Consider the following 27,026-nt stretch of genomic DNA (forward strand, 5'->3'; position numbering starts at 1 on the left):
TTCGCAATGTGACTGTGTGGTTGTGAAAACCTTGTGTCTGATGCTTCTTTTATCTACCTTATGGACAGGTAAGTAAAACACATGGATTAAAAATAAATAAGTATCTTTTTCTCCGCCGGCCCGCCGCGCGGCGCCCACGCCCCGCAGCAGCCGAGCCGTCCGACCTCCTCCCCCCCTCTCTTTCTCCACTGGCCCGCCGCGCGGCGCCCACGCCCCGCGGCAGCCGAGCCGCCCGACCTCCTTTCCCCCCCTCCTCCCCCTCCTGCTCCGGCTGCTCTCCAACCACCACGGTGCCCTCTTCCCCCGCCTTCACCGTGCTCCTCCGCCACCAGCCTCTACAGCCTTGCCGCCCTCACCTTTCCTCCTCCAGAACAGCTACTGGGGGAGTGGAGATAATACAGAGCAGCTCCCGGAGCCACGAGGGAGATCAAAGGGACAGCGTACCCCATCCTGGAACGGCTGACTATCTGGGAGAACTAGCTCCGGTGAGATCACCAAGGGGCACGGGCTTTCCTGGGTGGGACGGCAAGCAACCGGAGTCCCTCCCTTCCACCTTCCCAGGCCAGCTGGTAGAATTGGACAGGCGGTCCCCTTGGGCCGCGGCGGCTGGTGCCCCCACCACACGAGGCCCCCCGGAACAACTGAGATAGTTGGGTCGGAAATCCCCAGACTGCGGAGAACAGTGACCGGGGGATCCCTTCCAAACACGTGACTCCCCCGCCGGCTGGGAACAGTGCACTCTCCCGGGCTGCGACGGCTGGCGCCCTCCAGCCACGCTTGGTGCCCCGGGCCGACTAGCTAATTTGGCCGGACGCTCTTCTGTGCTGCAACGGCCGGCGACCCTCCCCACATTCGGAACCCCGGGCTGGCTGGCATTCTTCCGGGACGCTTCGGCTGCCGAACCTCCCCTACGGCGAGAATTTTCCAGAGTTAAAGGACCTACAGCAACTTTCACTAGTGGAACCCACAGACAAACGTGTGCCACGAGCGCCACCTACTGGGAAGGATAAGAAAAGCAGAACCAAGAGATTGCACAGAAAAATCTTTCAACCTGTGGGGTCGAACACCCAGGGAAATCTGACTAAATGCCCAGACGCCAGCAGAAGATAACGGATCACGCTCAGAAAATTGAACATATGGCCCAGTCAAACGAAGAAACCAATAGTTCAAATGAGATACAGGAGCTGAAACAACTAATGCTGAATATACGAACAGAAATGGAAAACCTCTTCAAAAACGAAATCGATAAATTGAGGGAGGACATGAAGAAGACATGGGCTGAACATAAAGAAGAAATAGAAAAACTGAAAAAACAAATCACAGAACTTATGGAAGTGAAAGATAAAGTAGAAAAGATGGAAAAAACAATGGATACCTACAATGACAGATTTAAAGAAACAGAAGATAGAATTAGTGATTTGGAGGATGAAACATCTGAATTCCAAAAAGAAACAGAAACTATCCGGAAAAGAATGGAAAAATTTGAACAAGGTATCAGGGAACTCAAGGACAATGTGAACCGTACAAATATACGTGTAGTGGGTATCCCAGAAGGAGAAGAGAAGGGAAAAGGAGGAGAAAAACTAATGGAAGAAATTATCACTGAAAATTTCCCAACTCTTATGAAAGACCTAAAATTACAGATCCAAGAAGTGCAGCGCACCCCAAAGAGATTAGACACAAATAGGCGTTCCCCAAGACACTTACTAGTTAGAATGTCAGAGGTCAAAGAGAAAGAGAGGATCTTGAAGGCAGCGAGAGAAAAACAATCTGTCACATACAAGGGAAACCCAATAAGACTATGTGTAGATTTCTCAGCTGAAACCATGGAAGCTAGAAGACAGTGGGATGATATATTTAAGTTACTAAAAGAGAAAAACTGCCAGCCAAGACTCCTATATCCAGCAAAATTGTCCTTCAAAAATGAGGGAGAAATTAAAACATTCTCAGACAAAAAGTCACTAAGAGAATTTGTGACCAAGAGACCAGCTCTGCAAGAAATACTAAAGGAAGCACTAGAGTCAGATACAAAAAGACAGAAGAGAGAGACATGGAGAAAAGTGTAGAAAGAAGGAAAGTCAGATATGATATATATAATACAAAAGGCAAAATGGTAGAGGAAAATATTATCCAAACAGTAATAACTCTAAATGTCAATGGACTGAATTCCCCAATTAAAAGACATAGACTGGCAGAATGGATTAAAAAACAGGATCCTTCTATATGCTGTCTACAGGAAACACATCTTAGACCCAAAGATAAATATAGGTTGAAAGTGAAAGGTTGGGAAAAGATATTTCATGCAAACAACAACCAGAAAAGAGCAGGAGTGGCTATACTAATATCCAACAAATTAGACTTCAAATGTAAAACAGTTAAAAGAGACAAAGAAGGACACTATATACTAATAAAAGGAACAATTAAACAAGAAGACATAACAATCATAAATATTTACGCACCGAACCAGAATGCCCCAAAATACGTGAGGAATACACTGCAAACACTGAAAAGGGAAATAGACACATATACCATAATAGTTGGAGACTTCAATTCACCACTCTCATCAATGGACAGAACATCTAGACAGAGGATCAATAAAGAAATAGAGAACCTGAATATTACTATAAATGAACTTGACTTAACAGACATTTATAGGACATTACATCCCACAACAGCAGGATACACCTTTTTTTCAAGTGCTCATGGATCATTCTCAAAGATAGACCATATGCTGGGTCACAAAGCAAGTCTTAACAAATTTAAAAAGATTGAAATCATACACAACACTTTCTCGGATCATAAAGGAATGAAGTTGGAAATCAATAATAGGCGGAGTGCCAGAAAATTCATAAATACATGGAGGCTCAACAACACACTCTTAAACAACAAGTGGGTCAAAGAAGAAATTGCAAGAGAAATTATTAAATACCTAGAGGCAAATGAAAATGAAGACACAACATATCAAAACTTATGGGACGCAGCAAAGGCAGTGCTAAGAGGGAAATTTATTGCCCTAAATGCCTATATCAGAAAAGAAGAAAAGGCAAAAATGCAGGAATTAACTGTCCACTTGGAAGAACTGGAGAAAGAACAGCAAACTAATCCCAAAGCAAGCAAAAGGAAAGAAATAACAAAGATTAGAGCAGAAATAAATGAAATTGAAAACATGAAAACAATAGAGAAAATCAATAAGACCAGAAGTTGGTTCTATGAGAAAATCAACAAGATTGATGGGCCCTTAGCAAGATTGACAAAAAGAAGAAGAGAGAGGATGCAAATAAATAAGATTAGAAATGAAAGAGGAGACATAACTACTGACCTCACAGAAATAAAGGAGGTAATAACAGGATACTATGAACAACTTTACGCTAATAAATACAACAATTTAGAAGAAATGGACAGGTTCCTGGAAAGACATGAACAACCAACTTTGACTCAAGAAGAAATAGACGACCTCAACAAACCAATCACAAGTAAAGAGATTGAATTAGTTATTCAAAAGCTCCCTAAAAAGAAAAGTCCAGGACCAGACGGCTTCACATGTGAATTCTATCAAACATTCCAGAAAGAATTAGTACCTACTCTCCTCAAACTCTTCAACATAATCGAAGTGGAGGGAAAACTACCTAATTCATTCTATGAAGCCAACATCACCCTCATACCAAAACCAGGCAAAGATATTACAAAAAAAGAAAACTACAGACCAATCTCTCTAATGAATACAGATGCAAAAATCCTCAATAAAATTCTAGCAAATCGTATCCAACAACACATTAAAAGAATTATACATCATGACCAAGTAGGATTCATCCCAGGTATGCAAGGATGGTTCAACATAAGAAAATCAATTAATGTAATACACCATATCAACAAATCAAAGCAGAAAAATCACATGATCATCTCAATTGATGCAGAGAAGGCATCTGACAAGATTCAACATCCTTTCCTGCTGAAAACACTTCAAAAGATAGGAATACAAGGACACTTCCTTAAAATGATAGAGGGAATATATGAAAAACCCACAGCTAATATCATCCTCAATGGGGAAAAATTGAAAACTTTCCCCCTAAGATCAGGAACAAGACAAGGATGTCCACTATCACCACTATTATTCAACATTGTGTTGGAAGTTCTAGCCAGAGCAATTAGGCAAGTAAAAGAAATACAAGGCATCAAAATTGGAAAGGAAGAAGTAAAACTATCACTGTTTGCAGACGATATGATACTATATGTAGAAAACCCAGAAAAATCCACAACAAAATTACTAGAGCTAATAAATGAGTACAGCAAAGTAGCAGGCTACAAGATCAACATTCAAAAATCTGTAGCTTTTCTATACACTAGTAATGAACAAGCTGAGGCGGAAATCAAGAAACGAATCCCATTTACAATCGCAACTAAAAGAATAAAATACCTAGGAATAAATTTAACCAAAGAGACAAAAAACCTATATAAAGAAAACTACAAAAAACTGCTAAAAGAAATCACAGAAGACCTAAATAGATGGAAGGGCATACCGTGTTCATGGATTGGAAGACTAAATATAGTTAAGATGTCAATCCTACCTAAATTGATTTACAGATTCAATGCAATACCAATCAAAATCCCAACAACTTTTTTTTCAGAAATAGAAAAACCAATAAGCAAATTTATCTGGAAGGGCAGGGTACCCCGAATTGCTAAAAACATCTTGAGGAAAAAAAACGAAGCTGGAGGTCTCGCGCTGCCTGACTTTAAGGCATATTATGAAGCCACAGTGGTCAAAACAGCATGGTATTGGCATAAAGATAGATATATCGACCAATGGAATCGAATAGAGTGCTCAGATATAGACCCTCTCATCTATGGACATTTGATCTTTGATAAGGCAGTCAAGCCAACTCACCTGGGACAGAACAGTCTCTTCAATAAATGGTGCCTAGAGAACTGGATATCCATATGCAAAACAATGAAAGAAGACCCATCTCTCACACCCTATACAAAAGTTAACTCAAAATGGATCAAAGATCTAAACATTAGGTCTAAGACCATAAAACAGTTAGAGGAAAATGTTGGGAGATATCTTATGGATCTTACAACTGGAGGTGGTTTTATGGACCTTAAACCTAAAGCAAGAACACTGAAGAAGGAAATAAATAAATGGGAGCTCCTCAAAATTAAACACTTTTGTGCATCAGAGAACTTCATCAAGAAAGTAGAAAGACAGCCTACACAATGGGAGACAATATTTGGAAACGACATATCAGATAAAGGTCTAGTATCCAGAATTTATAAAGAGATTGTTCAACTCAACAACAAAAAGACAGCCAACCCAATTACAAAATGGGAAAAAGACTTAAACAGACACCTACCAGAAGAAGAAATACGGATGGCCAAGAGGCACATGAAGAGATGCTCAATGTCCCTGGCCATTAGAGAAATGCAAATCAAAACCACAATGAGATACCATCTCACACCCACCAGAATGGCCATTATCAACAAAACAGAAAATGACAAGTGCTGGAGAGGATGCGGAGAAAGAGGCACACTTATTCACTGTTGGTGGGAATGTCAAAGGGTGCAACCACTGTGGAAGGCAGTTTGGCGGTTCCTCAAAAAGCTGAATATAGAATTGCCATACGACCCAGCAATACCATTGCTAGGTATCTACTCAAAGGACTTAAGGGCAAAGACACAAACGGACATTTGCACACCAATGTTTATAGCAGCGTTATTTACAATTGCAAAGAGATGGAAACAGCCAAAATCTCCATCAACAGAAGAGTGGCTAAACAAACTGCGGTATATACATACGATGGAATATTATGCAGATTTAAGACAAGATAAACTTATGAACCATGTAATAACATGGATGGACCTAGAGAATATTATGCTGAGTGAATCCAGCCAAAAACTAAAGGACAAATACTGTATGGTCCCACTGATGTGAGCGGACATTCGAGAATAAACTTGAAATATGTCACTGGTAACAGAGTTCAGCAGGAGTTAGAAACAGGGTAAGACAATGGGTAATTGAAGCTGAAGGGATACAGACTGTGCAACAGGACTAGATACAAAAACTCAAAAATGGACAGCACATTAATACCTAATTGTAAAGTAATCATGTTAAAATACTGAATGAAGCTGCATCTGAGCTATAGGGTTTTTTTTGTTTTTGTTTGCTTGTTGGTTTGTTTGTTGTTGTTGTTTTTTACTATTACTACTACTTTTATTTCTTTTCTTTATATTAACATTTTATATCTTTTTCTGTTGTGTTGCTAGTTCTTCTAAACCGATGCAAATGTACTAAGAAACAATGATCATGCATCTATGTGATGATGTTAAGAATTACTGAGTGCATATGTAGAATGGTATGATTTCTAAATGTTGTGTTAATTTCTTTTTTTTTTTCTTTCCGTTAATAAAAAAATAAAAAATAAAAAATAAAATAAATAAATAAATAAATAAATAAGTAATAAGGGGAACAAATGTTAAAATAAATCTAGTAGATTGAAATGCTAGTGATCAATGAAAGGGAGGGGTAAGGGGTATGGTATGTATGAATTTTTTTCTGTTTTCTTTTTATTCTTTTTCTGAATTGATGCAAATGTTCTAAGAAATGCTCATGATGATGAATATACAACTATGTGATAAAAAAAGAATGTTCATATTGTATGTTGATTGGTTTTATTAAAATTAAAAAAAAAGTCAAGAACAAAAACTCAAAGCAGCAGCTACAAAAGCGAAGGAGCACAAAAGTCAGGAGAAACAAACCAGAGAGTATAAAAATTAAAAAATTAGAATAACCAGTGAAGCCAGACAAAGAACTGGTGAGAGAAATGACCTGGGTGAATTAGGTAGAAAAGTAAAGGCAGCTCTAGTAGGTGCTCTTTCAGTAAAGCAAAAAGCCAATACAAAGTAGAGAAGCTGGAATAAGAATGCCTTGGTAAGGTGGGGTTGGGGTGTGGGAGTGGGGTGTGGGAATGGCAGAAAACACCCAAACTGGCCCTCATTATCCTTTAGAACACACTCAGAGGCTGCATGGCAGAAACAGCTATCTGAATGGCATCTCTACAGTAACAAGTCCTCGAAAAGGAATGATCAATATCCAATACAAATGCCACTCCAAAGCTAAGTGAGGAGCAAACGAGCCATGCTATAACAGCAGCAACAAAGACAAATTCACACAATTTTGGCAAGGAGTGCAAAGGCCAGGAGACTAAGCAGAGGCCAGGAGACTAAGCCTATCTAGTACCGAGTAATGTACAATACTGCATCTACAAAATACCACGAAGTTGTCTGCCAACAGCTAGAAATGCTTCTGCCCATAACTTTAAAAAAGCAAATCTGAGACATATCTGACAGTACAACACATGTGCTATTGAGGTTCATTAAAATTAACAGGGTAGGGCCAGGGTGGCTCAGCAGGCAGAGTTCTCGCCTGCCATGCCAGAAACGAGGGTTTGTTTCCTGGTGCCTGCCCATGCAAATAAATAAATAACAGGGCAGAATCCTTTACCATCTGCTCTGGTTTGAAACTGTTATGTAACCCAGAAAAGCCTTGTTCTTTTAATCCTGAGTCAATATTGCAGGGTGGGACCTTTTCATTAGGTTGTTTCCATGGAGATGTGTGACACATCCACTTGTGGGTGTGACCTCTTGATTAGATTACTTCCATGGCAATGTGAAGCACCCAATTGTGAGAGTGATCTTTTGATTGCTTGGAGGTGTGACCTCACCCATTGAAGGTGGAGCTTGATTAGTTTACTATATAGACAGAGACACAGATGTTTGGAAATGCCAAAGGCCCAGGAGATGCCAGATGCTAAGAGAGATGACAGAAGCTAGACAGGAACCAGAACCCAGCAGACATTGCCATGTGCCTTTCCATGAGATACTAAGAGAGGAAACCCAGAGTTCTGTCCCAGGGCAACTAAGTCAGGACCTACAAACACTTAGAGTGGAAGACACTGGAATCAGAAGCTGGTAACAACAGAACTGGGAACAAGGACCAGCAGATGCCAGTCGCACGCCTTTCCAAGTGACAAACATTGGTCTTTCTTCAGAGTCAAGGTATCTTTCTCTGGATGCCTTAGTTTGGGCATTTCTAAGGCCCAAGAACTGTAAATGTGTAATTTAATAAATACCCTTTATAAAAGTCAATCCATTTATGGTATTTGCATTCCGGCAGCATTAGCAAACTAAAACACCATCTCAAAGTGACAACTCTGAAAACAAAGAACCGTATACTAGGATGCACCTGAGCGACTTAACAGAGCATCTAGACCCTGACTGCCATGTTGCCCACAAACCACTATGCTCATCATGGAATAAAACCTATATGTGAGATACTTAAGTATCACATGAAAACTAACCTATTTTGGGGCAACTGCAGAACTCAATCTAACAAAGAAAAGTGTTATCTAGCAATCCTGTGACCACTTGGCTACCCATTCTAATGTGACCCCTTGAACTTTACCTATGAGCTAGAGGATAAATTATAATATAAACTGTTTGTGGAAGAGAGATTTAATGAATAAGCTGAGTAACGTGCTATAGCAGACTTTTATTTTGTATTATAGTTTCAAGTTGCAATTTTTATGTTGTCTAGAAAGCTCTTTTTTAAAACTTTGAGGACAGGTCAGAGAAAATGACAATTCAGTCATACTTGCTACCAAGAACCCAGGAAACCATTTATTTCACAACTACCCTAGGGATGCGGGCAACTGAGGACCTACAGCAACACTCCTCCCTAATCAATTCTACAACCGGGTTCCTGCCTCTCAGCTCAGTGTCTACTCTTCAGAGTAAACATTCTACAAAACAGCTCACCATAAATTATGAAAAAGGGAAGGATATTCTTTTTTCAAGCCTGATTAACAAACTTAGTATAAATGAACTGGAGATGCCAACAGGAAGGCAGCTTTCTGTCTCTGGGTCAGCAACTAGCTCTGAAGGCAGGTATGGCATGCTGGTACCCAGTGGTTGCAATGCTGCACAGAACCCACTCTCCATGCCTAATGTAAGGCTGAAATGAAATGGGGATTTGTGTTTCAGAACTGAGGAGACGCCAAGTGCTATATAGCAATCCTGTGACCATTTGGCTGCCTAGGGACCTCCATAAGGGCCCTTCCTCCCTACACAGACTATACTTAAAAAAACAAACAACAACAAAAAACAACAAAAAAACTAGAGTTGACAGCAATTGTTTTTGGCTCAATACAATTAAATCTATTCTTGATGATTCAGTGAAGGACGCAGAGAAATTCACAAGACAAGGGAGAAATATTTCCATGAAAAAAAATTAGTTTAAGTTGTGGTATTTTAAAAGATTAAATGATTGCTTCACAGACATTCCCTGAAGCCATCAGTAGCCAAGGTTTTACTGTACTAAACATAGCATACTTCCCAAATGAGCCCCAAATGTGGGGTGCTTGGAATGCCTCAGCATCTGCCTTTGCTGCTTCTGTAATAGATATCTATGGGTATTTATAGCCTAAGTCCAATCAGTGGCACTCACAGTACTGACTATGATGCCAGACTAAGAAACAAAAGCCAGCATAGAGCGGCTGTAGCCGTATATTTAAAACCTCCTCAGATTAGGTTTTAAATCATGGGACTATATGTACATTTCACCTCATTCTGTTCTTCATTGTGATTAAAATCTGAAAGCAATTACATATCACTTTTTTTAGCCTGAGAGGTCTGTGGGGGACTCAAGACACTCATGACTGGCTAACATGGGTCTCTTACATATGGAAATTGGCAATTCAGTGAATGAGGCAGCAGCAACACCATGTGTAAAAGCAGTATTCTACCTTATGATATTTTTTTAAGTTGAAAATAAAGAGATGCAAAAGGAAATAAAATGTTAGGAAAATTAATCTCCTCTATTACTTTTTTCCCATTTTACAGTATTTTTTTCCTGCAGTGTCATGTTGTAGGAATGCAGCTCCTTTACTCTCAACAATGAAATATTCAAAGATTAGAAATTCTCAAGCATTTCTATGAGACAACTCACTGCCTAGCACTGTGAAAGCAAGAAGTTGTCTGCCTGCAGCATTAAAATGCAGGAGGTCTGCCTGAAGGAAATTCTCACCATTCACAAACTGAGAGCAGAACTAAGGCACTTACGCTTCAGTGAACTGCCATGCAGCATTAAAAACTCCAGACTGAATAAGAAACCATAAAGAAGCCATTTTCTCTCTAGAATGAAGCTAGAGATTTAAATGGAAGATTTCATTTAGTTTGCTGAAAGGAGAATTAAAACAGAGGAATTTATTTTTTTACTAGAGTAATACAGATCTTGGGGGACATAGTGGAAAGTAGGGAGACTGGGGAGATGTAGAGGGAGGGTTCTTTGAATAAGAGAGGGTTATTACCTAGAAACTATTTGGAACACATGAGGTGACCTAACTCTTAAAGAGTCTGGTTAATGTCTTGACTCCTAGCATTCTACATTCTTTTCAGTTGGTCCCATTTGGCAGAATCTTTTCTCTTACACCAAGATGCATGTCAAAGGAAAGTATAATCTCATCTGTGAACTAAGACTTTAAGAAGCACATAATAAGATACAAACTTCCCAAAGAAAAAGAACATTTTATATTAACGTATTTTCCACACTGGCTCTGAATACAGCCCTGCAAAGCAACTTGATCACAGATGTGTATCTTGATAAAATGTGCCAATAAAGCCTAAGAAACAAGAAACATCTTTAGAAAAATTTCAAATGTAATTTTATCAACAGTAGAAATTACCCTTAACTTGCAGGTTTCTCACTTTTCCCCACACCCCATATTTCAGAATGTCACCCACTTTCTACTAATGTGTTCTGAAGAAAGAAACAAGATCATTAATTTTGTTTTCAAAGCACCTCATTTGAGAAGAGAATAAAATACCAAAGGAAAATTCAGGTCAAAGAAAGAAAAGGTAAAGATTAAGAAAGAAAAAGCAGAAGACTAGTTATATAAAATTTTTTTCTGCTTCAAATGGAAATCAACATGAAAGTATCTGACATCTTCAACTGACAAGCTTAATTCATTTTTAGTGGTGAAAAGTTTTTGCAGTTGTTAAGTTGTCCAACTGTGTCACTGTTCTCCATCATCCTTGAATGAACAGCAGTAGGGGATGGGGGTCTCAATGTACCATAAGGAGACCCTGAAGAGCTGGAAGCAGGACTGCAGCTTACCACTCCTTAAAAAGTTTCTGAATACAAAATATAGATCAAACTATCATTCTGGAGGTACCAAGGAAGGGAAGAAAAGATTTGTTTCAAAGCAGCTGATACTGTCACATTACTGCAGGTGACAACTGTCTGCTCTCATTTCAGTCATTGAGAGGGAAGGAAAGCAGCAGATTCTCCTAACTTTTATATTTGTGGAGAGGAAATAATCTAGTTTCCAAAAGAGACAGCAACAGGCTGGAAAAAACCTTATAAAACCAGGCTCTATGAGCAGGTGCTCTGCACACATGTGAGCAAGACTTAGCACATGGCCTCATGACCATGGGCACCAATAAAGGAGGGGACAGCCTTTTCCTTTTAGTAATGGTACAGTTTCATGGCTTTCTAGGAACTTCTAGAAGAGATTGTTTCACATGTGTCCGAATAAACTTGATATAGCTAGTCAAATGTTCAAACAATTTTTAATTGTGTATTTATTTATTTATTTGTGTGTATGTGTGTATAACTGTATATTTATTTTACTAACAGAAGCATGGCTGTACACAGTTCATCTTTAAATAAAACCAAATGTTTCCAACTAATTATTTAGTTTCCAACTAAATATATATATAGACAATTTCACTGTGACCTATAAACTACCCCAGAATAAATGGGGGCATCTAACTATCAGTTACTTTGCATGGCCTCCCTTGCATCTCCCCCATCTCTACTTAGCCACATCAGGCTTCATGCATTCTGGTGAAAAGCAATTAATCATCGCAGAAGGCAGAAAATTCCATTTCAAGGCAGCTCCAAAAGTTACAAAGTACTTCCATATGCTGACCCAAAATCTCAGTGATTTTCGGTCCTAGTTCTACCTTCTGGAACCACACAGACTACCATGCATTTCGTCCGAATTATTACTTACCTTTAGACGTTCAATGGCTTCCTCTCCTCCAGGTGTAGACATGATCCTCTCCTGAATACTGCTCACAGATGTTAAGCCCACCTGACTATTGAGTGAGCAAGAAGATGGAGACGAAGTAAGGGACCCCATGGATGCTGTGGAAAAATTGCCAGGACGTTGATTCTCAGAGGCTAGCAAGTACCTATGCTTATTGTTCTGAAAATCTTTCAGATCTGGGAGATAGAAAGAAGGGAAGGCAGAAAAAGTAGAAAAGAAGGGTAGAAGCAGAAAGGGAAAAAAAAAAAGACAGGAAGTAACACAACTGTAAGAAAGGACAGCACTGAAGCGCCAAAGGCACGTTATAATAAAAGCCAAGTTATTACTGTTCTAGATGGCAGTTCTAAAACATGTCTGTCTTTATTTAACACTGGTATTTTAGAGGTTGAGAAGCACTCTGAATTTAAGCATTCTTCCAAAACAGCCATATAAATTCCTTCTATTGCTCAATATCTACAATGCCTTCAGATTTACATGACTCTTAAATTCCAAGAGTTTGGAACAGTAAGGAAAAAAAATGATCATTTATTTATCAATAATAATGCATATCAGTCAGGCTCAGTGTTTTATGATACTCAGTAAAAATTTCCAAAAACATATTACAGTTAAAACAAAAATCTGAACACTCAGTGCAGTGTCCTTTGTATAATATTTCAACATGCTTAAAAAAAACTGCTTATATATGCCTTAAATAAAAAGAAGAGGCATTTGTGGAAATGACAGGAATTTTTATAAGTCCTGGTTAAAAACTCAGGGCTGACTGATCTACTCAACAGGGAAGAGCACAATTAGCAAACTGATAAATTTTGGTGTGGTTTACATTCACCTATCAAAATAAGCAAAAATTAAGGATGATTATTTGTTAATTTAAACAAGGCCTAAGAGTATGACCAGGAGTCATTGGTAAGTCTGATTCCCAGTAGGAAGTACAAGTTTTAGGGACGTACTTTCCATTTAGTAAGGTCTCTAGGAGAGATATAAATTGTGCTTCAGACCAGCTTTGGTAAAATAGTCACAAACAGAGCAAAATTCATTAACATACTGTTTGTACTTTCTTCATTAGTCATCCTCAAATAGATACCAGAGGAAAACCACAGGTGTTGGTGTATTTCTATTTTTTTAAATTTAATCAATTGTGAAGTTGATCTATGTTGCTTAAAATTTATCAGTAAGTTGTACTTAAAGGATATGATATGAGTCAATACAAATAATAGGCAATAAATATGATTAGCTTTCTCTGGGTCTATCAACTCCACTATTTCTTCACAGCCAGTTCTTGAAGCCCCTTAAACCAGTAGCTGCTTCAAGACAGTTTGAAAACCACCATCTGCAATTATAGGACATAGGAAAGCAAGCAGAAATGAGTTTTAAAAGAGGAAATGGCCTAGAGCAAAAAAATAAGCCACCAAGTGATGGTAGCAAGGTAGAAAAGAAGAGGATGCACAGAGTTTAGAAGGTCCAATGGACACATGCAAGCCCTAAGAGTAATTACAGTAGTAGACTGAAATAGATATTCAGAACTAGTACAGGCTGCTTTCCTGCACAAATACAGCATTAAAACTTAGTCATGCATTGTTTTTTGGCGATGCCACAGCTGCTCAGAAAAAAAGTTAGTCAACAAGCTGAAAGCAGCACACCTTGAGAACAAAAGCAAGAGCAAGATGGCATCTCTTCCACACCAGTGTCATTCAGCTTTGGAAATCTCAGACAGAGCTATTTCAGTCCAAGAGTAACTTCTGTATTAGGATATTATAGTGTCATCAAAGCCTGACATCATCACAGCAGCCAAACCTATATTTGGCTTTCATATATATTTCTTCACTGTCAAGCCTCATAATATGCCCTTCTATAGAAATAAGCAAACAATTAAAAATCTAAAAATTACTTTTAAAAAATTAAGATTCTTCATTTCTTCTAAGATAACAATTCCTCATAATAATCTGCTATTTTTAAAGGGGGAGAAGTTATTTCTTCACCAACTTAATGACAAATATAGAGAGAATAATGTGCAATCCTTTATAATTTGTGGTATACATTCTAGACACCTAACTTTTAAATATTTGATTTGTGATTTATAAAAAGAAAAAAAAGGCTATCAAATTAGCAAGTAAGCTGAGGCTCAAGATACAGAAGGAACCATCTTGGCACAAGCATAAATGAATGCTAACCCAACACATATAGAACTATTTAATCACGAGTAATGTTTGGCAGAATGGAAGTAATTGTGTTTAATGATATATGTATAAAGGTTCAGAATGACACAGAAAATTGAAAAATGTTCTTCTATTAAATAATTAGACCCTGAAGGGAGCAACTTCAGAGGCCAAAAAAATGTTAGTGTTCTAAAGATTAAAAGCAAGGTCTCTAAGTTACACTCTCCAACTTGACTACTTAGAAATCATGGGATTTCAGGTGAACTGACTCCAGGCTGCAGTGCCCTCATTGCTAAATAGGAACTTTTCAAGATCATTGAAAGGATTAAGTGATGTAATACATTCAAGGTGCCAAGAACAGGGCCTGGTACATTGTAAATACTCAGTAAGTATTATCTGCTCTCTAATCACCACCACCATCATCATTATTGTCATCTTCATCATCATCTATATTTGGATTTAGTTATTCACAAGAGGTGGGAGAACTGAAGAGTAGAAAAGTAAGAGATTTTTTCAAGTCTCTTGACTTTATTCAAGCAACAAATTAAAATTCAGCAAAGACTGTTTTGCTAAATGGAGAAGGACAAAAATGGGATCATCTGTGATCTACAGTATGCTCTGTCTGGGATTTCTCTTTTAGGATTGCTGACATGCAAAGTTCATTTTAAGGCTGATCCAGCAGAGGCAGATTAGCAAATCAGAGTACTGGAAATAACCAATACATGAAATACACACATTTGCCTCCACTTCCAGAGTAATCATCGATCAAAGGCTCAACTGAAGGTAAGCAAGAGGGAAAATATAAGAATGGTCAAAGTTCAGGTTCAGCAGTGACAAAGATAAGGAACAGAGCAGTATTTGGTATTTGGAAAGATGAAAAGTTCACACTTAGAATATATATCATTTTTATAAACTGTATTTACCCAAAACTCCGATTCTAAATAATAATAAGAGGACTTGAAAACTTCATTAGGATTTTAAGGAAAATAATCTTAATTTTATATCCAAAAAATAAAAATACATTTTCCCAAATAAACCCATATTCTACCATAACCTATTCTACCTGATTAATCTATTTTACTCACTTAAGAGAACTTCTGATTAGACATTATGTACGTAGGCAGATCACTGAGGATAAAAAAATGTATTTTAAGACAACACTGTAAAACAATTTTCTCTGGAATTCTAATTCTTGAACTTGACAGAAACTGGATTTTTTTTCTCTTCACAGGTTTTGGGAGGTGAGGGGTGATATTCAAAGGTCAATCTTATTTGAAAGTAGAACTGAATGGTGGCCTCTTACATATTTATCACTGCCACTACAGTAACATAGGGAAACCCTGATAAAAGAAAAAATTTCAAGTGACGTTTTTATGAAGTAATTAATTTCTCAGTGAAAGTTGAACATTCCAAATAAATTTCACTGGTGCTCTAAAACAGAATTTTAATAAAAATCCAAGTAGTGATATATTAATGGTTTTAAAAATAATTTCATGATTTCAATGGGCAGACTGGTAAATACGACAAAGAAATTCTGAGATCACTTTCAGTGGGTGTTTTAAGAAGTTAAGAAAAAAACAAAACAATTCACCCTTTCACTACTGTCTTGCTTCATCTAATTCCTTAAAATTAAGTTTCTTTTAAATGTTAAGAACCCCAAAGAGGAAAGGAGATTTTGAGTTGATGCTTAATCCACCTACTATCAATAATATCTCCCAGCCCCTGAGCACGAAGAAGGTCCTTCAGTCGTGTCACCTCCTCCTTTAATTCACGAACCAGTTTGGCATTGGGGTCCTCATTGATAACAGCATTGCATTTAATTTGTTTTGCACGATCCGCATATCTAGATCCAGAAAGAAAATTCATTTTTGCTGTTACACTCAGATTCTCTACTTCTCATAAGATACGTACCATTATTTCTAAAATAAACATCATATTTCTACATTTTATGAGCCTTGATAATACATCTGTATAAAACTGTTCACTACCTTATAAAAATGAAAAGACAGATAAATCTGTTATTTGCCCAAAAATCACAATGAAAATAAACACTGGTGAGAAGACTCAAACCCAATCTATCAGATTACAGAATGTTCCTTCCATTATATCAAATGCTTTTAATGGGAAAAAAGGTAAAGTTTCAGATTAAAGTTAAAGGAACCCATCCAAAGATAAAAACACTTTGTTAATGAACACTGTCAGTAATATTTCTTTTAATGTACACATAATTTTATGACTTTTTACTACTTGAACATTTCTATAATGACAACCACCATAAGAAGGAGCCATTACTTTTTATAGAAATGAAAATAATAAACTTTCACTATTATCTATAAGTTATCCAAAAATCTTACTTGAACAATTCTATTTTTTTCTATGAAAAAGTTCCTGCCTTTCCTAATGAAACTGAAAACCGTTTCTCACATTTTCCCTGTTATAAGACGGATTAATTGTTATGAAAGACTATACAAACAACATAAGAAAAGTCAGGACATAACAAAATGGCATACGATGGCACTGTGTTCTATTTAGTCAAGATCAAAAGAGATGGGTTCGGTTCCCAGACCATGCACCACCCCAAAATAGAAAGAAAGAAATGTAACAAAATAAGGCTCAGTGGCTAAGAGATTTTAAATAGAGTCAAAAGGTCATTCCGGAGGTTACAATTAAGCAAACTTCAGCTGGGTATTGCAAATTGTCAAGGTATGCCAAGCCCCAACCAACGGTATTCCTGAAAACCCTAAAGAAAACCCAGGGCTCTGTCTAAGACTCTATAAAAGATTTACTTAAGTCATTTTTCAGAAAGTTAAAACCTCCAGATTGTTCCTATACCAGATTAGTCCTGAAACCCAGAGGAACCGTCAACCAGTTGCATCCCTCTACCCTATAATGTCAACATCCTTTTTCAATATGTAGAAGTTAGAACAGTCATTGCCCAAATATCCTGAAGACTGAGAGAATGATCAAATGAGAGGAAGGAGATGTAACTAAGAAGTTAGGATTTAACAAAGGATTATGACAACTGAATCATTATAGACATTTCCTTTTAGTTTCTAGTGTTTTAGAACAGCCAGAAGGAAATACCTGAAATTGTGGAACTGTAACCCATACCATACTTTGAAACTTTATAGCTACTCGTTAAACTGTACTTTGAAATTGTCACTTTTCAGAATGCATTTTATATGTCACAGTAAAAAAAAAAAAAGTTTAAAATAAATTCCTCTGCCTAAAAAAAAAAATATCAAGTGAGAGTGAGTACCTTAGAGTGCTCAAAGTTTCATCATAGTTGATATCTGCTGGGCTCAGAGCAGCAACCATTGCAGTTCGAGAATTGCCTCCTGAAAAGATTAATCATGATGATCTCAAATCACACTCATTTTAGAAAGAAGTTTATTGGGTATGTCAAATTTGACAGTTCAATCTCAGATCCTAAGATCTAACAAAAAGTCAAAAAACTTCTAGGAATGTTGTCTTGCCAGAAACTGTAGTACTCAAACTTTGTGGTCTAGATCCACCATCTCCAATTCTTTTGCTCCCACTCTTTTTTTAACCCATTTCAATCAAGATTTCAACCCTACCACTTCAGCAAAACTGCTCTTAGCAACTTGAAAGTCCAAGAGCCCAGTCCCAGTCTCTTTCTTTTATTGGCAACATTTGACACAGTTGATTACTTTCTCCTTGTTGAAGAGGTGAGAAAGGGACTAAGGTACAGTGAATGAAGGACTGCTACCTGAAAATCTAAAAACTTCAGCAATAAAAATGAGTGAAGAAAATTACACACACACACAAAACACACACATACACACAGTCTAGGTGCATCTCAAAGAAGAATAGGGTGTTGAAAGATGAAAAAGATGCAATAGTTGGAGCAAGCATGGGGAATCAGGAAGAAAACTACTCCACAGTTCAGGTCCAGAAGTAAATGATATACAGTAGACAACCCTGACTTAAGAGTGAACAAGTCATCAAGAATAAAAATGAAAAAAAAAAAAAAAAAACCCAGAAGCATTCAAGTTAGTAAAATGAAGATCCAGAGATTACTCTTCTCCAAAACAGACTTACAAAGACAATTAGCAAAAAGATACCTAGTGAGTAGCTTTAAAAAGATAACTACACGGAATTTTCACCAGTGGTTAGATCAAACATACCTAGATTTTCCCGAAGAAGCCAAGTAAGTACAGAATCCCGGTACGGAATAAAATCCGTTTTCTTCTTCTTCTTACTCTATAAAAGAGAAAGAAATGGCCTTAGAGTTATTCAGGGAAAAAATTCACATGAAAGGTAAACAAACCTAAAATTTCCACATAAATCAAATTACAATAGAACCCTATTACTGTTGAATTTAACATCCAGAGTTTCAATTATTCACAATACCCAAAGTTGAGAAACAAAGTAATTTTTTCCTTTTACATTTTATTTTGAAAAATTTATAATAGAAAAGTTGAGAGTAGTATAATGAATGAGTAGCTTCAACAATTATTAATATTTTTCCTATCATCTTTCATTTTTCCCCCAAACACTTTCTATACATTTTTTCCTGAACCTTCGTGAAGTTAGTTGCAGATATCATGCCCTTTTACCCTAAAAAGCAGATAAGGAAAGACATTCTCTAACAAAGTTTATACAATGACCAAATTCAGGAAATTTAACATCAATACTATCTAACATCTGTTCATATAATGTCTTTTACAGCTATTAATGTTTTAAGGAAATTCACCACTCATAAATACTTCAGGTAGATTTCTCTAACAGAAAAGGACTTTTCTTGTAAATAATATACCAGAAGATCATCATCACACTTAACAAAATTAACCACAATGCTTTAATATCATCTAATACCCAGTCCTTCAAACAATGATTTCTATTTCTGAGAGGAACAAATATGAATTCTGTGCATTCCACATTAGATGCAGGGAGCAAGTCATTTACTTAATAAATTTACTCGGTCAACCAACAACCAAATCTTCAAGTGGATTGTTGTATATCTAGTAACTCTTGTAAAGTAATGCACACTTGGATTATAGGAAAATAAATTATACAAGTAAATACAACCATTAGACAGAGACTAAAAGTGAAAAGGTCTAAGATAGTAATGAGATTTGCTAACATGAATATTTGTAAAGATTGTAAATTTTCTGTATCTATCAAGGGTCTCCTTGTATGATACCTGCCAAAAGTAATACTTAATGAAAATGCTTTGCAGGTCACAGTTACTCAAATATCTGTTGACTGACCTCTAAGTCGTGATGTTTTAGGAAGCTTCTAAAGGGAAAGCCAGGGTTTACTGAGAAACATCTCCCCAGCAAACAGAAGTTTTACAATTCATGCCTGGTATAATTTAAACTAAGGATGACTTATTTTCCAAGAAAGCAAAGATATCCAGGAGTACTAAATGGTTGACCCCTGGTTTACTGAGTGGACAAGTGGCACTTCAATTCCATTTCCATCTCTTGTCAAAAACGTCCCCTTCCTCCCATCCCATTTCAACCCCATGGTCTATGAACAAGAAAGTAATTTCCAATATCAGGTTCTTTTTAAAATTGCACAGAATTCGAGACAGAATTAAGCCTTTCAGTCATTCACAGCTTAGCGGCACTAGCTTTTACTCCATTACAATATCATTGAGGCCTGAGACCTCAGTTTATCCTTCTGTAATTCCTCACCACACCTAATACTCCACTTTGTCCACTGTCCATTAAAAATGACACAAGAATTTAAAAAGTATGTCAGTTAAAGTGATTTTTACTTTAATCACTGTAACTGCAGATGGACTGCAGACATTAGCATAAAAATAAGGAATATGGCTTCCCCCAAATATCCCATTTTCCTTTCTGTCAATTAGACTAAATTAAGAAGAACAGCTAAATGAGGAAACATAAATAGAATTTCACTTTTTATCGTTTGAAAACATCCCTGAATTTTAGACATTTTTTTCTTTTTGCTCTTACTGCATCAATTTCATGTGTTTCACATCCATACATTTTTTTAAAAATAAATGCTTCAGTAGTTAGATTAAAAAACATTAACCTCTCTAAAAAGAAGTATGGATGATAATCATCCTAATTCTCTCCCCAGTGGAAATAACAATACATCCTAAATCACCAAAAATTATGCCCATGCTTGTTACATAAAAACTGAAGTTAAGTTCTGGTCAGTTATAATTATGACATAAATACATTAAATGAGTTTTACAATACTGACTAAAAATAAAAAATCATTTGTGAACTATTGTGGCACAGAGCAATGTGTGAAATACATTATTCTTTGTAAACTTATCCCATGGTTGATATGGGTGTAATAGATGAGCAAACGAGACAGGACAAGTTAGAATGATCACTAAGTTTTAACAATCTGGGACACAGATTAGATATAGGAAGAATTTGCACTTATGGATAATATCAAATAGAAAGATTGCTCAATCTAAGGAGCTTTCTCTAATACGTGGAGAAAGACAGTAAAGGGCTTATTATGCTCTGTTTATAGAAGTAGCAAGAATAGACAAATTATATATTTGAAAATAGGACTATAAAATATTTCAATGCAAATACTGCCTATACCCCCAAGTTTACTCATCTGATTCAGAACTATTAAGTACACTGAATATTATTTATAAAAAGAGTATTTTATAAATTTTAGAGTACTTGTATAGAAACATATGAAAGAGAAAAATCTACTATCTGGATAAAAAAGGATGCCGATTATATGTCTTCTAGATGCAGTTAGAATTTTTACTTGATTCTACAGCCTTCAGTTTGTCTGTGTATAAGCCAAGAGTAGCAAAAAAAAATACATAAATAAAAGTGATGATTTATATTATGGTAGGAAACAAGTAAAGGCAATAAAATAAGGTTTTTTTAAAAAATCTAGTAGTAATTTCAAAAAGCCAGTTATATTATTATTATATTATTAAGGTAGCCTTAAGAAATTTATTTACTGCTAAAGGGACTTCTTCAAGAGACAGTTCTACAGATAACTAGGAGGAACATTGTAAGATAATATAACATAAAAGCTTCCTCAAAGTTTTCTCATTTCTTTATTCTGAATCCTTCTCCAAAACGCAGTATGTTACCTACATTAATTTTGGTGTAAAGTTTTATGATTCAGTCACCATAAATGGCCATTCTAAACTCCAGACAGTAAAAATGACAAAAAGGTTTCTGAAGGTTCCATTCCTACTCATGCCTCCATATATCCTGATGATGGTGTGAAATCATAATGGTTGATTGTACAGCTAGTTCATTTCTACCAAACTCTACCTTACCTTGCTGGTGCAGTTATCCTACAGATGAAAGCATTTAAAGGAGAGAACAGGAACACAAATAAGCCTCCAATAAAAAAATATTTGGTTTAAATTTTAAGTCATAGATTGAATATGATGTCTCAGAGACAAGCAAAAAAAGCATTTAATTCTTTTCAGAGATTCACATGAGGTATTAAACTAAATAAAAGAATGCAGTAACTAATATTTTCTGTTTCTAACCTAAATAATGAAGCCCCTCATGCAAAAATTGTCTCAGTTTAACTGTTCTACTGTTAAGAAATAGAAAAGAATAAAGCTATTAAAAAAATTCTTTCTATAGTGTTGCCCACCCACCATCCCGCCCAAATTAACAGCATTTGCCAAAGTCAAACTGCTGAAAATACTCCAGAAGGTACTGCACTCTACTTAGAAGAGATCATTATGGGATAAGAATGTGCAATGAATACACTCGTTTTTTTTGTGAAAGATGAAAATAGGCTAAAACACATTAGTCAAATCTCAGGTCTTTGCCCTAACCTCTCTGGATCTGTATTTACATGCATTCTCCTTAATTTCTTTTACTTTCATTGCAAAGTTAAACTGTGTTTTACCTAGTATCTTATCTGAAAAGTTCTAAAAGGACAAAATTATGTAAAAGGGACAAAAAGGACAATCTTCATAAACAATACTAAACTATCATCTAGTACATTTGTTGAACACTTCTCCTTTATAATGTAGCATAAAACTTACCACCTCTGCCAAGGCTGAAATGACTTTGCCCAAAGTTGTAAGAGATTTATTAATATTTGCTCCTTCCTAAAATAAATACCAAACATGAAAGAATTATGATGAAAAATTTCTACTACTGCTACATCATATATACTATAATGTATATACTATTTTATTTATATAAAATTAAATAAAAATTTTATATTTTATAAAATATAAAAATGTATTTTATATATACTACATAAAATACATTTAGCCATATGCTAACATTACTTGTTTACTTATGACCCCAATTTCTAGTAATATCCTTTACTCCTCAATCTTTCCTCCTCTCCCCTTGATGACATACCATGACCACATGTTTAACTCACAGTCCTAAGTATTATCAAGATATTTTATGCTCCAAAATCTTATGGACACAACTTTCTCAAACAACAATCCAACATGAAATTTCTGTTCTCTTTAGGCAATATCTCTAAAAAAGTCCATGCTTGTTCTTAATCTGGATCTTGGGTATCCTATTCCTATTACTGCCCTTTACTTCAATCTAGCCCAAGTATGCCTATTCCTCAAAACCTAATTAAACTCTCACCTTGTTCATGAAGTCCTCCCTAACTATTCTGTTATATAAATTATCCTTTCATTAAAGTTATAGACCACGAATTGGCAAAACTTTTCTGTGAAAGACTAGGTCATAAATAATTTAGGTTTTGTGGGTTACACAGTCTCTGTTGCAACTATTCAACTCTCACTTGTTTATATATTATTGATGGCTGCTTCCACACTATTATGACAAAGTTGAATAGTTGCAATAGTCATAATAGTGTGGAAGCAGCCATTAATAATATATAAACAAGTGAGTATAGACATATGCCAATAAAAGTTTAGTACAAAGAACAGGCAGTGGGCCAAATTTGGCCCACACTAGAGTATGTGAACCCCTGTCATAACATTTATTAATTAGGCCATGTATTTGGTAAAATAAATACCTTTAATCGAGTTCCTTTGGCACCAGTTGAATCAGCTCGTTCACTTCCCGCTAGATCCACCAAGCTGATTTTACTAACCTAGTAAAGAACAATAACACCAGAGCAATTAATAAACAGGCAAGATAGAAGCAGAAAATATTTAGAGGTAGGGAACTAAGATATTAAGGTACCAAGAGAACTAAGATTTTAAAGCTTTACAATATGGCACTGGAAGAGAAAGACAAACATTCTTTAAAAAGCATGGACAAAGTAAATACTAATATTTTGGTTAAAAAGAAGTAATTTTAGGATAAACACATAGTTTTATAGTAAAAATACATGAAACTCATCAATCCATTAAATGGCATATTAAAACTCAAACTTCAAGCAACTGTAACACTCACATTCTGCCAGGAGGAATGTGGAGAACAGTCTGGTAGCTTCTTAAGAAATTAGACATATACCAATCATAGGATGCAACCACTCTACTCCTAGGTATTTATCAAGAGAAACTAAAACATGCACCCACATAAAGACTTGTATATAAATATTTACAGTGACTTCGCTGCAATAATAAAAAACTGTAAACAACTCAAATGCCCAGCAACAGGTGAGCTGACAAACTATGGCTTACCTATACAATGGAATACTCCTCAGTAATTGAAAGGAATGAACTACTGAAACATGCTATGAATCTCAAAATCATTGAGCTGACTGAAAGAAGCCTAGCAAAATATAGTATATACTATATGATATAAAATACATTTATATAAAATTCTAGAAAATGCAAACAAATTTATAATGAAAAAAGCAGCTCAGAGATTGCCTGGGGATGGGGATAGGAAGAGGCATACACAGATTATAAAAAGGCATAAGGCAAATTTTGGGGGTAATGGAAATTACGTTAACTACATGGTACTAGTTTCAAAGTTGTATACATAGATCTAGTTCTATACTTTAAATAAGTATGGTTTATTGCACTTTAATAATACCTCAATAAAGTTGAAAATAAATACAGCATCAAGAAATTTTAGACAAATTTATTCAAAATGGGTTATCAAGGAAACTAAGGCTATGAGATTAACATCTTTAATTTTCTATATTTGACATGTTGGGAGAAGGGCAGAAATGCTTTCACACAGAATTTTCCTTGATGACACGCAGACAAAGAATACTGACTACTAAATACTTTAATAACGTAACCTCTGGCTAAGCAGTGTCAAGTTATCTGATCACTTACATGAGTAGCATATTTTAAAAAAAAATTTCCAACTAAACACAGACAAGAAAGTCACCAAATAAAAGGGGATTTTAGTTTTTAGTGACAATGGTATTGTAAAGGCAAAGACTCTTTTATAACTTTCCAGTACAGTAAATCTAACGTGAGATTTATTCATCTGCATGCTACTTAGTATAAAATAGGCAGAGTAGAATTCAACATAAATTTATTATTAACAATAATACCAATAAAACTAATATTTACTGAGTGGTTACTCTGTGCCAGGCACTATTATATGCATCCATTTTATTGTGATACTTAATCCTTTAACAACCCCAGGAGATTGTTATACATGAGGAATTTGAGGCACAAAGAGGTTAGGTAAGCTATCCAGGTAAGATGAAGAGGGGATGAGCCAGGATTCAAAGCAAATTCTAATTCCAAAGTCAACAATATTTAATCATCATAAAAAATGATAAATTAATAAGCAAAGATATCTGAAGAATATCATCACTGCTGGACAGGTGTTTTTTTTTTTTCCAGGAATAAAATATACCATGTCTGTCCCCTTCAACATTTAATCCCATGGTAACTTTATCATACCTCAAAAAAATAAAAAATACATACTAAAGAAAGCTAATAAGGTAATAAGCAGTTCAAGTCAAGAAGAAGAAAAGGAAAGATTTTTCTCCCTATTGAACTACTTAATTCTCTTGCATAGAATAGTTTTTAAGATATGACCCGAAGTCTTGGATTGTTGTTTCTTAACTCTATTTCCTATCCTGTAATTTTACTTCAGAACCAATGCTCGAATTGGTTTAAAGTGAAAGAAAAAGATAAGCAGAACCTATAAAACACTCTCCATTATGTAAAACAGCAATTTTCTTCCCTTCATCTCTGTATTTTGTATACAGAGATGTTATCCCTCACAATTCAAGACCAGGATTTGATGTTCCCTACCTTTTCAGTAGAAAGGTTGGTTTCAGCGTCATGCTTTTTCTGCGTGAAAACAATGGTAAACACAGCGTGGGAACGGCTGCTTGTTTCATTCATGTTGGTAGCTGCCACTGTCCTAAATAAACATAAAGGTGACCATGGAACAATGGAATTCTTAGATAAAAATTCAAATGGATAGAAAGCTGTACATTATAAACACAACAATCACAAGCAACAGCTTTATCATTCACAGACTGCAAGACTGTAACTTACACAATTGCTCTCAATACTGCCTTATTTGTGAGCCTATCAAGTTACCCTTCAACTCCCAAAGGGCCCCATTAGAATTTTCAAACTCCAGCTGTCCCTTTAGAGCCCACTGAAGCATTTAATTTTTATTCTTTATTAGCACTAATTTTTTCCAGAATTAATTACTACAACAGACAAATACAGACACAATGCCTAACATTTTACAGACTTGATGCAAACCTGAGAGAAAATTGACCCCAAGTTCTAATGTGTTTCAGCAGGCATTGCCTTGAAACATAACATGATGAAGCCCTCACTTTTCCAGCATAAGCTAAGGGTCAGAAAACTTCACTATCAAAGCAACTTCCACAGCTGTAAATGTAGTCTCAAACCCTTAACAGACTAAAGGGCCCCAAAATGTGCCAAAGAACTCAGTCATTAATCTATTTCCTACTGTACCTGGCTTTGTTCCCAGCATCCATGAGGTCAGCAATGTCTGTATAGGAAGTGACTGCCAGCTTTGACAAATCTTCCACATATGGTCCAAGAAGTGGGTGTTCACGCACACGCAAATTACCCTTGTTTTTTGGATTCAGCAAATCTCGTACTCTCTCACAGTAAATTTCCATGTAGCTCACCTAGGAACAATTAATTAAAGTGAATTTACAGGAGTTGGGGAAAAAAATCCCATATATTAAAAATATTTTTAACTGATTTTTTAACTTTTATTAAAAGCTCTACAATTATACAACAGCAACCATTATGAAGTGAATATTTTGAAGCCAGGTTCTAGACCCTTTATTCCACCAACCATATACACAGATATTATACCACATAGATTAGAACAAATCTTCTGATTTTCTCAGGGAAGAAAAGGAAGTAAACAGGCCATGTATGGCACACGGTGACTGCTATTTATGTTGGGCAGAAAGAAAAATTTAAGCAGCCATTTATCAGTTATCATTATGTCTTTAAAAATGCACACTGTTATAACTGGTAATTACAGTGAGGTTCCACTAAGAGCATGGGAAGTAAGTCTTCTATCAAAGTTAAAACTAAAGAACAGCATCAATATTACAGAACAAGGATGACAAACAAGATGCGTGATTCCAATACTGTAAGACCGACCACAGTATGACTGAACATGGACAAACAATATAGCCACCAGAATGAGTAAGAGTTCATCAGAATAGAAGCTGATTTTGGCAGAACTTATATAAGCCTTGCTGGGGAGAGTAAGCCTCAGACAATGCACTTTAGGAATATTAGTCCCATCAGCAGGACCACTCCTATGGAGATGAATGTTTTAGGCTATCATTTCCTGACCTGAGGCAATCAAACAGTTAATTACTCTAACTCCCCTCATTCCAATTCCATACTCACCTAATAACCAACCTGGTTCCAATATAGGTAGGCCCATAAGAAAAG

General features: G+C 36.1%; 1 protein-coding gene across 10 annotated transcripts in view; it reads right to left on the reverse strand.

The window, feature by feature from the left end:
- Positions 1-27,026, reverse strand: part of KIF1B (kinesin family member 1B) — a 192,930-nt gene that overhangs the window by 100,772 nt on the left and 65,132 nt on the right. For 5 of the 10 annotated variants that reach the window (XM_077151354.1, XM_077151347.1, XM_077151349.1 and 2 more), the window contains exons 6-14: positions 26,058-26,236; positions 25,374-25,485; positions 23,216-23,293; positions 22,248-22,313; positions 18,406-18,481; positions 17,517-17,595; positions 15,958-16,100; positions 14,993-15,034; positions 12,069-12,280 (exon numbers count right to left, since the gene is read on the reverse strand). In XM_077151354.1, coding sequence (XP_077007469.1) covers positions 12,069-12,280; positions 14,993-15,034; positions 15,958-16,100; positions 17,517-17,595; positions 18,406-18,481; positions 22,248-22,313; positions 23,216-23,293; positions 25,374-25,485; positions 26,058-26,236 — 987 coding nt within the window. The remainder of the gene's footprint in view (positions 1-12,068; positions 12,281-14,992; positions 15,035-15,957; positions 16,101-17,516; positions 17,596-18,405; positions 18,482-22,247; positions 22,314-23,215; positions 23,294-25,373; positions 25,486-26,057; positions 26,237-27,026) is intronic. The other 5 variants (XM_077151353.1, XM_077151356.1, XM_077151357.1 and 2 more) reach the window with 3 other exon arrangements.

This window comes from Tamandua tetradactyla, chromosome 2 (assembly GCF_023851605.1).
Source record: "Tamandua tetradactyla isolate mTamTet1 chromosome 2, mTamTet1.pri, whole genome shotgun sequence".
Taxonomy (NCBI): Eukaryota; Metazoa; Chordata; class Mammalia; order Pilosa; family Myrmecophagidae; genus Tamandua; species Tamandua tetradactyla.